This window comes from Pristis pectinata, chromosome 1, assembly GCF_009764475.1.
Source record: "Pristis pectinata isolate sPriPec2 chromosome 1, sPriPec2.1.pri, whole genome shotgun sequence".
Lineage (NCBI taxonomy): Eukaryota > Metazoa > Chordata > Chondrichthyes > Rhinopristiformes > Pristidae > Pristis > Pristis pectinata.
The window spans coordinates 7,949,096-7,962,435 of record NC_067405.1 but is presented as its reverse complement, the minus strand read 5'-3'; the positions used below and the strand labels follow the sequence as shown (position 1 = coordinate 7,962,435).

General features: G+C 42.7%; 1 protein-coding gene across 1 annotated transcript in view; it reads left to right on the top strand.

Annotated features, from left to right (window-relative positions):
• The window catches only part of eaf2 (ELL associated factor 2), a 41,949-nt gene that overhangs the window by 12,914 nt on the left and 15,695 nt on the right, over positions 1-13,340 (top strand). Inside the window, 3 exon segments of the mRNA XM_052019711.1 lie at positions 914-1,017; positions 1,505-1,537; positions 8,332-8,489. Coding sequence (XP_051875671.1) covers positions 914-1,017; positions 1,505-1,537; positions 8,332-8,489 — 295 coding nt within the window.

The following is a 13,340-nucleotide window of genomic DNA, read 5'->3' as shown; positions in this document are numbered from 1 at the left end:
TCATTTTTTTAAAAAAAAGAAAGGCTTGCATTTATAGAGTATCTTTCACAATCCCTTTCAGTGTGTCTTGAGATACTGTTGAAGTGTAGTCACTTTTGCAGTGTGGAGAATGCAGAGGCCCATTAGTGTGCAGCCAGCTTCTGCAGGTGTCAGCAATTGGCAAATAATCTTTTGTTTTAACAATGTTGAGAGAGAGAATTATTGGCCAAGACTAGGAATTGATTTCCCTGCTCTTCACAGTAGCTGTTTTGACATCAACCGGAAGAACAGACAAAGCCTTAGCTTTTAAAAAAAACATCTCTGATAGAATGTCTAGCACTGGAAATTGGTCTAGATCTTTATGAAGAAGGTTGTGGAGGGTTATTTGAATCTGAAACCTTGTGATCAAGCTGTGAGTGCGCTGATAATGAGTTACAGATGGGCTTTGAAGGAAGCTAATTAGCCCACTGTATCTGTCTTTGAGTGAGTTATCAAATTAATGTTGCTTCACTGCTTTTTTTTTCCCCAAGTAGCCTTGGAATTTTTTCTCCCCTTAAAGTGTATAGTTCTCAACAAAAAACAAACTGCTGGAGGAACTCGGTGGGTCAGGCAGCAGCTGCAGAGGCAGAAGGATGGTCAACGTTTCAGGTTGAGACCATGCATCAGAGTCTTGACCCAGAGCATCAACCATCCTTCTACCTCCACAGATGCTGCATGAACTGCTGAGTTCCTCTAGCAGTTTGTTTTATTTGCTCTGGATTACAGCACCTGTGGACTCTTGTGTCTCCAAGTATATAGTTTAATTCCCTTTTAGTGAAGCTACTGCTGAATCAGCTTCTATTACCTTTTTAAGCAGTGCTGTCCAGATCATAATGCATATCAACACTGGTCCCAATGCCTTCTCAAACCAGAATTTCTGATTTTGCTTGGACAGGGATCAACGCCACCCATGTCAGTGTTTAAAGGCTCAAAGAGACCGTACTTAAAAGAATGTATTCTCATAGTAAATCACGACACTGGGGAATATCGGCTTGAAAACTCAGCAGCAACATAACAGTGAAGAAAAAACCAGGTGCGTGGTCCATGCTGACTGTTGATGTGATACATGAAGGGCAACGCGCACTGCATTGTATATCACAGAACTTTGGTACATCAGTGGGCAAAATCTACGTTCTTTTTAAGTGTGTACTACAAAATAAGTTTGGGTAAAGTTAGCCTGGTTCTTATACAGCCCTTTGAGAGATTACAGAAGTGATGAACTAAAATAATACTAGAGATGTGTGGAGATTCTGATTTTTTGCTTTTTCTTTTAATTTATGCAGAGGTGATTAAGGTGAGCTACAATCAAGGCATTAAAAATTTAATACAAGCAAATGGGAAGGGCTTTTTTTTTAATGCCACAGATTACGATCTGGAATTAAACCAAATATGTGATGGAGCAGATTCAGTAATTATATAGGGAAATGCAATCAAAATAGAAAAATAGGGGGAACAATTTGCAGTGCTACAGACAAAAGAAATGGTGGTTAGAAAATTGAATAGCTCTTTCACAGACCCAGTGTGGCAGGATGCACTAAACTGGACAATTAGTGATCTTTCCCAATTGTCACAAAGTGACATGTTTGAGAAGCACGAAGTTACCCTGCAGAGGTAGATGCTCCTGTGAGGTTGGGTAAATTGAGACCGATCAGAGTTGGAGGCATCTTGGCATGGACGAGTTGAGTCAAAGGGTCTGTTTCTGTGCTAAATAACTGAGAGGTTGGAATAGGAGGTAAGATAAGATATATTTATTAGTCACATGTACATCAAAACACACAGTGAAAATACATCTTTTGTGTAGAGTGTTCTGGGGGGCAGCCTGCAAGTGTCGCCACTCTTCCGGCGCCAAACATAGCACGCCCACAACTTCCTGACCCGTACGTCTTTGGAATGTGGGAGGAAACTGGAGCACCTGGAGGAAAACCCATGCAGACACGGGGAGAACGTAACAAACTCCTTACAGACAGCGGCCAGAATTGAACCCGGGTCACTGGTGCTGTAAAGCGTTATGCTAACCTCTACACTACCAGTGCCTGTACTCTTTATTCCAATGCTAACATTCTCATCTTAGTGAGATCAATTTACAAAAGATAACTTGGTATTGGTTTATTATTGTCACTTGTACCGAGGTACATTCAAAAACTTGTCTTGCATAACGATCATACAGGGTCAATTCATTACACAGTGCAGTTACATTGAGTTAGTATACAGAGTGCAATTGAGGTAAAAACAATAACAGTACAGAGTAAAGTGTCACAGCTACAGAGGAAGTGCAGTGCAGATAGACAATAAGGTGCAAGGTCACAACAAGGTAGATTGTGAGGTTAGAGTCCAACTCGTATAAGGAACTGTTCAATAATCTTATCACAGTGGGATACTGCAAGTTGGTACTTTACAATTTAAGGTCATTGTAGTCAGTCTGCTGGCGAATACCTTTGCAAGCTTGTGATTGTTCAGCTATAGGATTTATTTATGTTGGTAAATTGGTTTATTATTGTCACATGTACTGAGGTAAAGTGAAAAACTTTATTTTGTATGCCGTCCATACAGATCACTTCATTACAACAGTGCCTTGGGGTAGTACAAGGGAAAGCAATATCAGAATGCAGAATAAAGTTACAGTTACAGAGAAATTTACCTGCACTGCACTAATAAGATTACAAGGCTATAACAAGAGAGTTTGAGGTCAAGAGTTGTCGAACTAGGGAACCATTGGGATAGTGGGATAGAAGCTGTCCTTGAGCCCTGGTATGTGCTTTCAGGCTTTTGTATCTTCTGCCCAATGGGAGGGGGAGAAGAGAGAATGTCCGGGGTGAGTGCGGTCTTTGATTATGTTGGTTGCTTTACCGAGGCAGCAAAGTGTAGACGGAGTCCACTGAGCGGAGGCTGGTTTCTGTGATGTGCTGAGCCATGTCCACAACTCTCTGCGGTTTCTTTCAGTCACGGGCAGAGCAGTTGCCATACCAAGCTGTGATGCATCTGAGAGGATGCTTTCTAGGGTTCATCAATTTTAAAAATTGGTGAGTGTTCAAAGGGGACGTGCCAAATTTCTTCAGCCTCCTGAGGAAGTAGAGGGTGCCGTGAGCTTTCTTGGCTGTGGTGTCTACATGGTTGGACCAGGCAGACTATTAGTGATGTTTACTCCTAGGAACTTGAAGCATCATGGGCATAGAGCCAGTGTCGGCCATTCAGCCCCTGATTCAATCCTTTTCTTCTAGTCAATTAGATTGCTGCAGTGCTGTATTGTACTTTCATCTGCCTGCCTCAGATATAACTGAGGCTTTACCTAAATAGTGATTGCAGTAGATCCACAATGTTAAGCCTCTGCCACAATTTTGGGTACAGGTCATAAGTGTTGAGAACTGCCCTACTTGCTCTGTTCATTGCTGAAAAACAATGGGTGATGGCTGAGGAAGGACAGTGACCTCTCAACAGGACCTGTAATACTAAACTATTATTGACAGGTCTAAAACAATTTTTTTTAAGTATAAAAAAAAGTGTTCAGGTAGGTTGAACTCCTTTCCAAGACCCCAGAAATGAATATGCCTTGTAGACCTTTGCAAATTATTGCGATGAATTGAAAGTTAATATTTTCTGAATTTTTTTTTTCTATCCCCATCCATAACTTGTAAGCAACTTTAAAAATTTCAGCCATACTTCAGGGTGGGTGTGAGAATTTTGGTAGAAAGTTACTAAGGATTATATCTATCAACCTTGGTTTTGAAATTTTCGGTTGACCCCTCAGCCCTTATCAGTTGTTTGGGGATGAAAACTCCAGATTTCCACTACCCTTTATGCCAGAAGTAGGAGGTGATGTCATACTCCAGTGTCTTCTAAATCTGTGACCTCTTCCACCAAGAAGGACAAAGACAGCCAGTACATGAAAACATCACTGTTATCAGGTCTCCTAATTGCACAGTATTCTGACTTGGAGACACCCTTCCTCGTGTGTGAAGAAATCTAGAAATTACAGAATGTGCAGATAGAATAGACAAGACTCCAGAAATAGACTCTCTATCCATAGCAGTAATTTCTAATGTCTGAAGGCATATTTGTTTCTGGAGGTTGGGTGGGGGGGGTTTGGGGGAAAGAGTTTAACCTTCATGAAGACTTTTTATACTTTAAGATGTTTTATAGCATTCAGCATCATTCAGTCTGAATCCTGGACTTGCCTACCAAACAGCATTGTGGGAGTATCTTTAGCATACAGTCTCTGACAGTAGGCAGTGCATCTTGTCTCCTTGGAAGTTAGGAACAGGTAATAAATGCTGGCCTTATTAGTGATGCTTGCTTCCCCACCCCAGTAAATGAATAACTAAGAGGACCCTGAAGGTCTTGGCTCTAATTTTAAGACCATAGCTGTCAATTCTCCTTGCTTAATAAATTGTCAATCACTGTTTTAAAGTTTTCAATTGATTCTCAGGTGCTGAACAGCTTTTTTCTACTCTTCCTCTTCCCCAGAATGGAGATGCCCTCTCCCCCTCTAACCTTGGGTGAAATACAATCCTTTTCTTTGCAGCACTTTGTTTTTGATTCCTTTAGACCAGCTAGAGCTGAAACTGGACTCCCAAGCTGCTGCATCTTTCAAGGGTGATGTAGTATAGAACTGAATGCTGTACTCCAGGTGGAGACACAAGAAACTGCTGCTGGAATCGAGTGGGGAAAAAATACTGCTGGACGAACTCACGGGTCAGGCAGCACCTGTAGAGGGAAATAGACAGTTGACATTTCTGGTTGAGACCCTTAAATTGGGACTAAGAGTAGAAGGGAGATGGCCAATATAAAGGGGAGGGATGGGCAAGAGCTGGCAAATAATTGGAAGATCCAGGTGAGGAGCGATTGATTGACAGATGGAATCAGGTGGGGGAGCGAAGGGTCGAAATAGCGACAGCAGGGAGGTGATGGGTGGAGGCAACAAAGGGCTGCAGATGATGGAATTGGATAGGAAAGTGGAGCATGGAACCAAATAAGGGAGGTGGGGTGGGCATATGGGAACAGAGGGGGAGGGGATGCAGTGGGAAGGGTGATGAGCAGATGGAGTGGGTGGGCGAGGGGGAAAGAAACAGGGTGTTGCAGGGTGGGGTTGGGTGTGTGAGGATCTGGGTAGATCAGAAGGAGAGTGACAGAGACAGGGGGGAGCAGGTTACCTGAAACTGGAGAGTTCAACGTTCTTGCTGTGAGGTTGTAGACCACCCAGGTGGAATGAGGTGCTGTTCCTCTAGTTTGTGTTTAGCCTCGCCCTGGCAGCGGATGAGGCCGTGGACGGACAGGTCCGTGTGGGAATGGGGAGGGGAATTAAAATGGCTAGCTACCAGGAGCTCCAGATGGTCATGGCGGACAGGGTGCAGATGTTGCTGCCTGACCTGCTGAGTTGCTCCAATAGTTTTTATGTAGTACTGTTATCCTAATTTTAAATTCCACTCCTGCCTGCTGCAAAATCTCTCAGTGCCACGGATTATTCTGTTAAAACATGTTTATTAGCAGTATACTGCCAGGGAGAATTCTTCTGACTCTCATACAGAGTCTTTATTGGAGGTCTCCACAATACAGAGCAGACGTTAATTATACAGTCCTTGTCACACACTTAAACAATGGCAACCGATTTCAATTGGGGAGCCAAAGACAACCATCATACTTATTGTTAGGACAAACCTCACACTCATTGTTTAGTGTAATTGGCTTACAGACACAGTAATCACTGTCTGGTCCACTTGGTCTTGAGTCGGGTTTGCGTGTGTGGTATTTTTTCATTAGTTGTATGTACGGTCACAATTTCTTAACCCTTCACTTCCTCAGTACTGCAGGTGATGCCTTCACAGAGCTCTGTCTGTCTGGATGTTACTTCTGTCTCTTTGCATTCTAGCCCTCTTGAGAGGAAGTCCAACGTTCCAGTAGGCGTTTTAGGGTTTTTTTTTACCTTTCATTAACTTGTAGTCTTTGACCTAACTTGGGTTATTAACCAGGGTGCTTAGATTTGAAGTTGTTGGCAGAGGAATTAGGAAGGAGTTCAGATGAATTGTCTTCATGCAGAACATGGTGGGATTCTGGAAGGGCACCATAAGTGCAGAAGCATTTGTTGCACTTTAAGAAGTACTTGAATATGCACTTAATGTCTTAACTGGCAAGGCTGTAGGGTGAAAACAGGTGTGGGATTGGTTATTTTCAAATCCGCAGGTTCTTTCAGGGGTCCAGGAATGAGTTGAAAACAAGTTGGTGCTTCACAAAGTTTTATTGCAAAAGTTTAAAACAAAGAAACAGTCACAGAGCACATGGCACTAGCATAACTACTGGGAGATGAGCTGAAGACAAAAGGAACTAAGATGAGCTCGGGCTGGGGGGAGGAGAGCAAGAGAAGTGATTAACAAAAGCGACACCTTTTATACCTGAGATAAGAGGTACTCCTTAGCTAAAGATAGTCCAATCAGAAAACCTATTAGATACATGTGGCATACATGTTAGATACATGTTAGATACACTAGATAGATGGATGAACCAATAAGCTAGGAAGCAGCCATTCCTTGTGTAGCCACGTGAGATGTATTAAACATTATCCATGTTAAAAACACTACTTAAACAGTCGAATTCAACACAGGGAAGTAGAATAGAGCTGGATATCCCCTCCAGTTGATGAAGTGACAATTGGTTGAATAGCCAGTTTCTGTATTATATGTTATTGTAATTTATCTCTTATTGATGTGCTATTTTTTTCCCTGAATGGCTCTCTGCCTCTGATCATCCTTTTTCATGTTTCTGCATTTTTCCTTTACCCCCAAGGAAATTCCTCTTCCTTTTTCAATTCAAAATTTGTAGAGACATTTCTTCATCTGTATTCCATTTTGAATTTTCTCTTTAATTTAAATGTTATCAGACCACAGCTCAGTGCTGCTTAGCGCTGCCTGAAGGACAGCATCTTTGGTGCAGCACTTCCTCTGCTGGAAGGAAATGCGCTAGAACACAAGAGCACCGGAAAACAGTAGCAGTAGTAGGTCACCTGGTTCCTCAAGCCTGCCCCACTGTTCAACATGATAATGGGTGATCTACCCTAGGTCTCAACTCTTCCTGTGCCAGATCCCAAATCTTTCAAAAATTTATCTTTAAATGCTTCTAATAATCTGACCTCCACAACTTTCGCACAGAATCCCAGAGATTCAATACCTTCTAGGAGAAGAAATTTCTACATACCTTGGTTTCAAATGACTGGCCTCCTATCGTGAAACTATGTCCCCTTGTTTAAGACTCTACCAATTATGTCATGCTGGGATTTAGCCTAGTGAATTCCCATTGGACTGCCTCCAATGCTACTATATCCTTTTTTTAGGTAAAAGGGCCAAAACTCTGCGCAGTACTCCAGGTGTGGCCTTATCAACACCCCATGCAATTGTTTCCCCACTTCTAAACTCTAACCCCTTTGCAATTTGTTGTTCACTCGCGTTTGCCAGGCGAGGGAGGCTGCCACTCCCCATTCATGTCAGTACATATCTCCAATCCAATTTATTGTGTGCATTTCTAGTTGCTCCATTACAGGAAGGATGTGGAAGCTTTGGAGAGGGCTCAGAAGAGGTTTACCAGAATCTTGCCTGGATTAGAGGGTATTACCTGTAAGCAGAGGTTGGACAAATTTGGATTGCTTTCTTTAGAGAATTGGAGGCTGAGGGGAGAACTGATGGAAGTCTGTAAAATTGAGAGGCATAGAGTAGATGGTCAGTCTTTTTGCCAGGATACAAATGTCAAATACTAGAGGACCTAGCTTTAAGATGAGAGGGGGAAAGTTTAAAGGAGCAAGATTTTTAACACAGAGTGGTAGGTGCCTGAAACGTGATGCCAGGGGTGATCATGGAAGCAGATACAATATTGGCGTTTAGAGGCTTTAAGACAGGCACATAAATATCTAGGGAATGGAGTGACGTGGATCATGTGCAGGCAGAAGAGATTTAGTTTAATTTGGCATTGTGTTTGGTGCAGACATCACGAGCCAATGGGTCTGTTTCTCACCATATGGTTGTCTTTTAGCTGCCTCTGATCACACCAGGAACCATGTCCCACAAAGTGTCAACACCCTCAGGAAAGGAAAGGCTGTGAACGTCAAAGCAGGGAGGAAAGACACATAATTTTCCTGGCTTTGCAATATTTTCATCATTATTTATCCTGTAAATCCTTTTATAGAATGAAATAGATGTCTACTTGTAAGCAGGAATTTGAAAGCATATTATGAGTCAGTGGCTTGTGAGAAGGGATACAAACATAAAGGTAGAAACCTAGTGGGCCCAGTGAGTTGCTTTGGTGCTGTAACAGTTTTTTTTTGATTCTCTGTAGGGCGGAAGGAAGTAGCAAAATCCAATCTCGCCTTGATCAGCAGACCAATCGCCTTGGGCAGCAAGTGCGCCCCAGTGCCAAGGCCTCCTTTGTACCAAAGAGTTCGCCTCCAAAGGAAAAGTTGTCGCCGGCTTCTCAAATGGATGACATTGAACGAGGTACTGTACGTGGGGGGGTGACGCAACGACGTGAGGAATAGAAGCAAGGTTTGCCGATGTAGTCCACCATTCAATGAGGTGTTTAATTTCCATATCAACTGCAACTTCCCACCTGCCCTGATATTCCTTGATGCCTATAATGCTCAGTGATCTTGAATATACTTAATGAACGAGTATCCATAGATCTCTAGAGCAGAGAACTTCAAATTTTCACCTTCAGTGGGAACAACCTTTGAATGCCAATCCTGTCAATCTTATAAGAAATTTATATTTCTATGGAATCATTGTCACATCCCTCCAAGCTCCAGATTACTTACTTCTTTCCCTTGTGCCCTGCGTTTATCTTTTTTCTTTTTTAATTACTTTTTGAAAGTTGTTATTCACTTGTACACTCAGTACATTTCTGAATCATTCAGATTATTGTCATGGGATGCAATGAAATTTGCACAGTAAACAGTGCACACAGTAAATAATAAATACAATAACTATGGCAACAAGTGCAAAACCACAGAATGGTGCAAAGATTGTAGTGCAATCTGAAGTAGTGCAAAGAGAAATGCCACAGTGACAAAAATAAATGCTAAAAAGTAACGTGAAAGATGACTCCTCTCACATCTGGCTTTTTTGCCAATTAACTTAAATCAGTTTTTGCTGATGAATAAACTTGATGGGACTGTAAGTAGGTTCTCCTTGTTTATTTAAAAAAAACCCTCATGATTTTGGATACCTCCATTAACTTTGCAGCTATTGCTAATATTTCTTTTGCTGCTATAGGAGAGTTTCCACATTGGGTTTCCTGTAATCAAGTTCAAGTTCTACTTTATTGTCATTCACCCATATGCTATAAAAACACATGGAGGAACAAAATGTCGTTTCCCCCAGACTCTCACAACAGAGGACATACATAGAACAGAGGACATACATACAATAACGCAGACAAAAAAATTGTGCAAGTACAAATAGTGCAAAAAAGGTATATACAGGATACAAAATTAGTGCAGGGTTAGTGCAAAACCAAGCTGGACAAAGAAAATACAGAACTCAGTGTGTTGCACTAAATGTATAAACATGTTTAGCAGCAGCCAAAGTTCTTATACGCCGTTGTGCAAACCAGGGCTTTTGATGCCGCATTTGTCTGAAACTGCCTCCCAGGGTATTCAGGAGCCTGACAGCCTAGGGGAAAAAGTCTAGTAGTTTTGGCCTGGATGCTCTGGTACTGCTTGCCAGATGTCAGTGGGACAAATAGGTCATCGGAGGGATGAGAAGAGTCATCTCTGATTCTGCAGACCTTGCTTGTGCATCATGTGCTGTAGATATCCAGGATGGAGGGAAGAGGTACTCCAATGATCTTTCCAGCTGTACTCTCAATTCTCTGCAAAGTCTTACAGGCAGAGATGTTACAGTTACTGTAGCAGGCAGAGATGCAGCTGGTCAGGACACTCTCAATGGTACCCCTGTAGAATGTGGTGAGGGTGGGGGCAAAGAAGTTACTTTTATGTATTAATTTTTGGGATCTGGGTTTTGCTGGCAAGGCCAGCATCTATTGTCTGCCCATTGCCCTGGAGAAGAAAGTAGGGAGCTGCTGCTGCCTTGAACTGCTGCGGTCCTTCCAGTGAAGGCACTCTCTCGGTCCTGTTGGGCAGGGTGTTCAAGGATTCGGATGAAGAATCAGCAATATATTTCCAAGCTGATGTGCCTCTTGACATGAAATTGGCAAGCGGTGGTGCACCTATTCTCCTGCTGCTCTTTTGTGGTGAAGGTGTGGGCTTGGGGGATGTTGCTGGAGTAGCCTGGGTGAGTAACTGCGGTACCCTATTGCTTGTCAAGTATGTTAACGATTTAGATGTGAATATAGGTGCATGCAGATGACACCAAAATTGGTGGTATAGTGGACTGTGAAGAAGGCTGTCTAAGGTTATAACAGGATCTAGATCTAGATTACAGCAAGATCCAGGGAAAGTGGGCAAAGGAGTGGCAAATGGAATTTAAATCGGAAAAGTGCAAAGTGCATTTTGGGAAGTTAAACCAGGGCAGAATGTGCACAGTGAATGGTAGGGTTCTGTGGACTCTTGTGGAACATAGAGATCTTGGGGTACAAGTACGTAGTTTCCTGAAAGTTGTAATACAGATAAAGTGGTGAAGGAAGGCATATAGCCTGCTTGCTTTCATTGTTTGGGGCATTGAGTATAAGAGTTGGGATGTCATGTTACAGCTGTACAAGACATTGGTGAGACCACACCAGGTGTATTGTGTGCATTTCTGGTCGTTATACTATAGGAAGGATGTGATTAAGCTAGAGAAGATGCAGAAAAGATTCACAAGGATATTGTTGGGACTGGAGGGCTTGAGTTATCTGGAGAGATTGGATAGGCTGGGACTATTTTCTGAAGGAGACTTAGAGACATCTATGCCCCTCTGAGTTTATACAAGATGGACAGTCAGTCTTTACTCCAGGGTAGGGGAATCTAGAACTTGAAGGTATGAGTTTGAGGTGAGAGGGGAAAGATTTAAAGGGAACCTGAGGGGCAACTGTTTCACACACAGTGGTAGGTATATGGAATAAGCAGCCAGAGGAGGTGGATGAGGTGGGTACAAATACAATATTTAAAAGACATTTGGACAGGTACATGGATAGGAAGGGTTTAGTGTGATGTGGGCCAAATGCAACCAATAGGACCAGCACAGGCAGACACCTTGGTAAGCATGAATGATTTGAGCAAAAGGGCTTGATTCTGTGCTGTTTAACTCTATGACTCTATTGTGTATACAGTACACGCTGCATCCACTGTGTGCTGGTGGTGAAGGGAGTGTCTCTTTTACTCTGTTATGAGTTCATTTTTACTAGGGCACTGAGATGCCACACTCACTGAAATGCCGCCTTGATGTCAAGAGCAGTTAATCTCATGTTACCTCTGGAATTTGGCTCTTTGGTCAGTGTTTGGACTACGGCTGCGATGATGTCTGGAGCTGAATGCTCCTGGCAAAACCCAAACTAGCATCATTGAGCAGCTTATTGGTAAGTGCCAATGGACAGAACTGTTGATGACTGATTGCTTCCATCGCTGAGTGTGGACTGCTTGGGTGATAATTAGCTTGTTTGGACGTCATGCTTTTTGTGACTCGGATACACCCAGGCAACTTTCTGCATTGTTGGGTAGATGCAGTGCTGCAACTGTACTGAAACAGTTTGGCTTAAGGTGCAGCTTATTCTGGAGTGCTGGTCTTCAGTAGTACACAAGATGACTGGGCTGCATGAAAACATTCTGGACATCTGAACTTGTAAGCAAAACTTTCTTTCTTTCTCCCTCTGCCCCAACAGTAAACTGTAGTCTCCTGGCAACTGAAGGATTAGAAGTTAGCCATTACCTTAGCTGCAATTCCCTGATTAACCACGTAGTGGGGCTACTACCCAACAATGTGGAGAATTGCCCAGACCTTTCCAATTCACAAAAAGCAGAACAAATCCAATCTGGCTAATTACTCGGCAAAGTGATGGAAGTAGTCAACGACAGTTCTGTCAATGGAGCCATCCCATTTTATGGGACAAGTGGGAGACGACCAGTCTAATTGTTGGAACAATAGAATTTACTTTTACTCTGTTGTGTGCCTTTTGGCTCTATTTTCATCTGCGTCAGAAATTTGCAGAAATCAATGGCTGATGCTACAAATACTCTGTTTGACCAGGCACTTAATGTTCTAACTTCGTACATCAAAGACTTCTATTCTTCCTCTGTGATCCATCACAGAATCAACAGCTTAGGAACTGGAAGGAAGGGGTGGAAGAATGTAAGAAATTTGTTGAAATTCACTTGTGCACTTGACAGTGTTTCTATGCTGATCTGTATGAATTCTGCACAGTGCAGTTCGTACAACAATCCTTTTGCACCTATTTCAGATTCAGCACTGGTTATCTCACAAGTGAGCTTTCTTTCAGAGTTTGTGTAAGTAAAACAGCTCTGCTTTGTTAACTGTGACTGAGGCTGCTGGATTTAATTTGGAGTCAGCACCAACCAGCTCAGTTTAAAATCTTGAGTTTAAACCCTGTTCAGATAATTCAGTACAGGACTTGGAGAGTGCAGCACCATATATTTGGGAAGGGGGTGGGGGTGGATGGGGGAATGGGATGTTGTAGCATGAATGAAAAAAGAGGAAATTCTTCCTATTATCTTAGCCAGCTTAATATCACCAAACAATATGGAGACACAAGAGACTGCAGATACTGGAATCTGGAGCAACCAACAAGAGTGCAGAGAAGATTTACAAGCATGTTGCCAGGACTTGGGGGACTGAATTATAGGGAGAGGTTGGACAGGCTAGGACTTCTTTTCCTTGGAGTTTAGGAGACTGAGAGGTAATCTTATAGAAGCGTATAAGATCATGAGGGGCAAAGATAAGGTGGATGCACTCAGTCTTTTTCCCAGGGTTGGGGAATCGAGAACGAGAGGGCATAGGTTCAAGGTGAGGGGGGAAAGATTTAATAGAAACCTGAGGGGCAACTTCTTTTACACAGAGGGTGGTCAGTATATGGAATGAGCTGCCAGAGGAAGTGGTTGAGGCAGGTACAAAAGGATCTTCTAAAAGACAGTTGGACATGTACATGGATAGGGGAGGTTTAGAAGGTTATGGGACTAGCTTGGATGGGCATCTTGGTGGGTATGGACCAGTTGGATCGAAGGACCTGTTTCTGTGCTGTATGACTCTATCTATGGAGGGAAATGGACAGTTGACATCAGCTGTCCCATTCCTTCCATAGATGCTGCCTGACCCACTGAGTTCCTCCAGCATTATGTTTGTATCATCAAATAATATCTGGTCATTTGAGCTAATATCTGCTCATGGGACCCTGTTGCA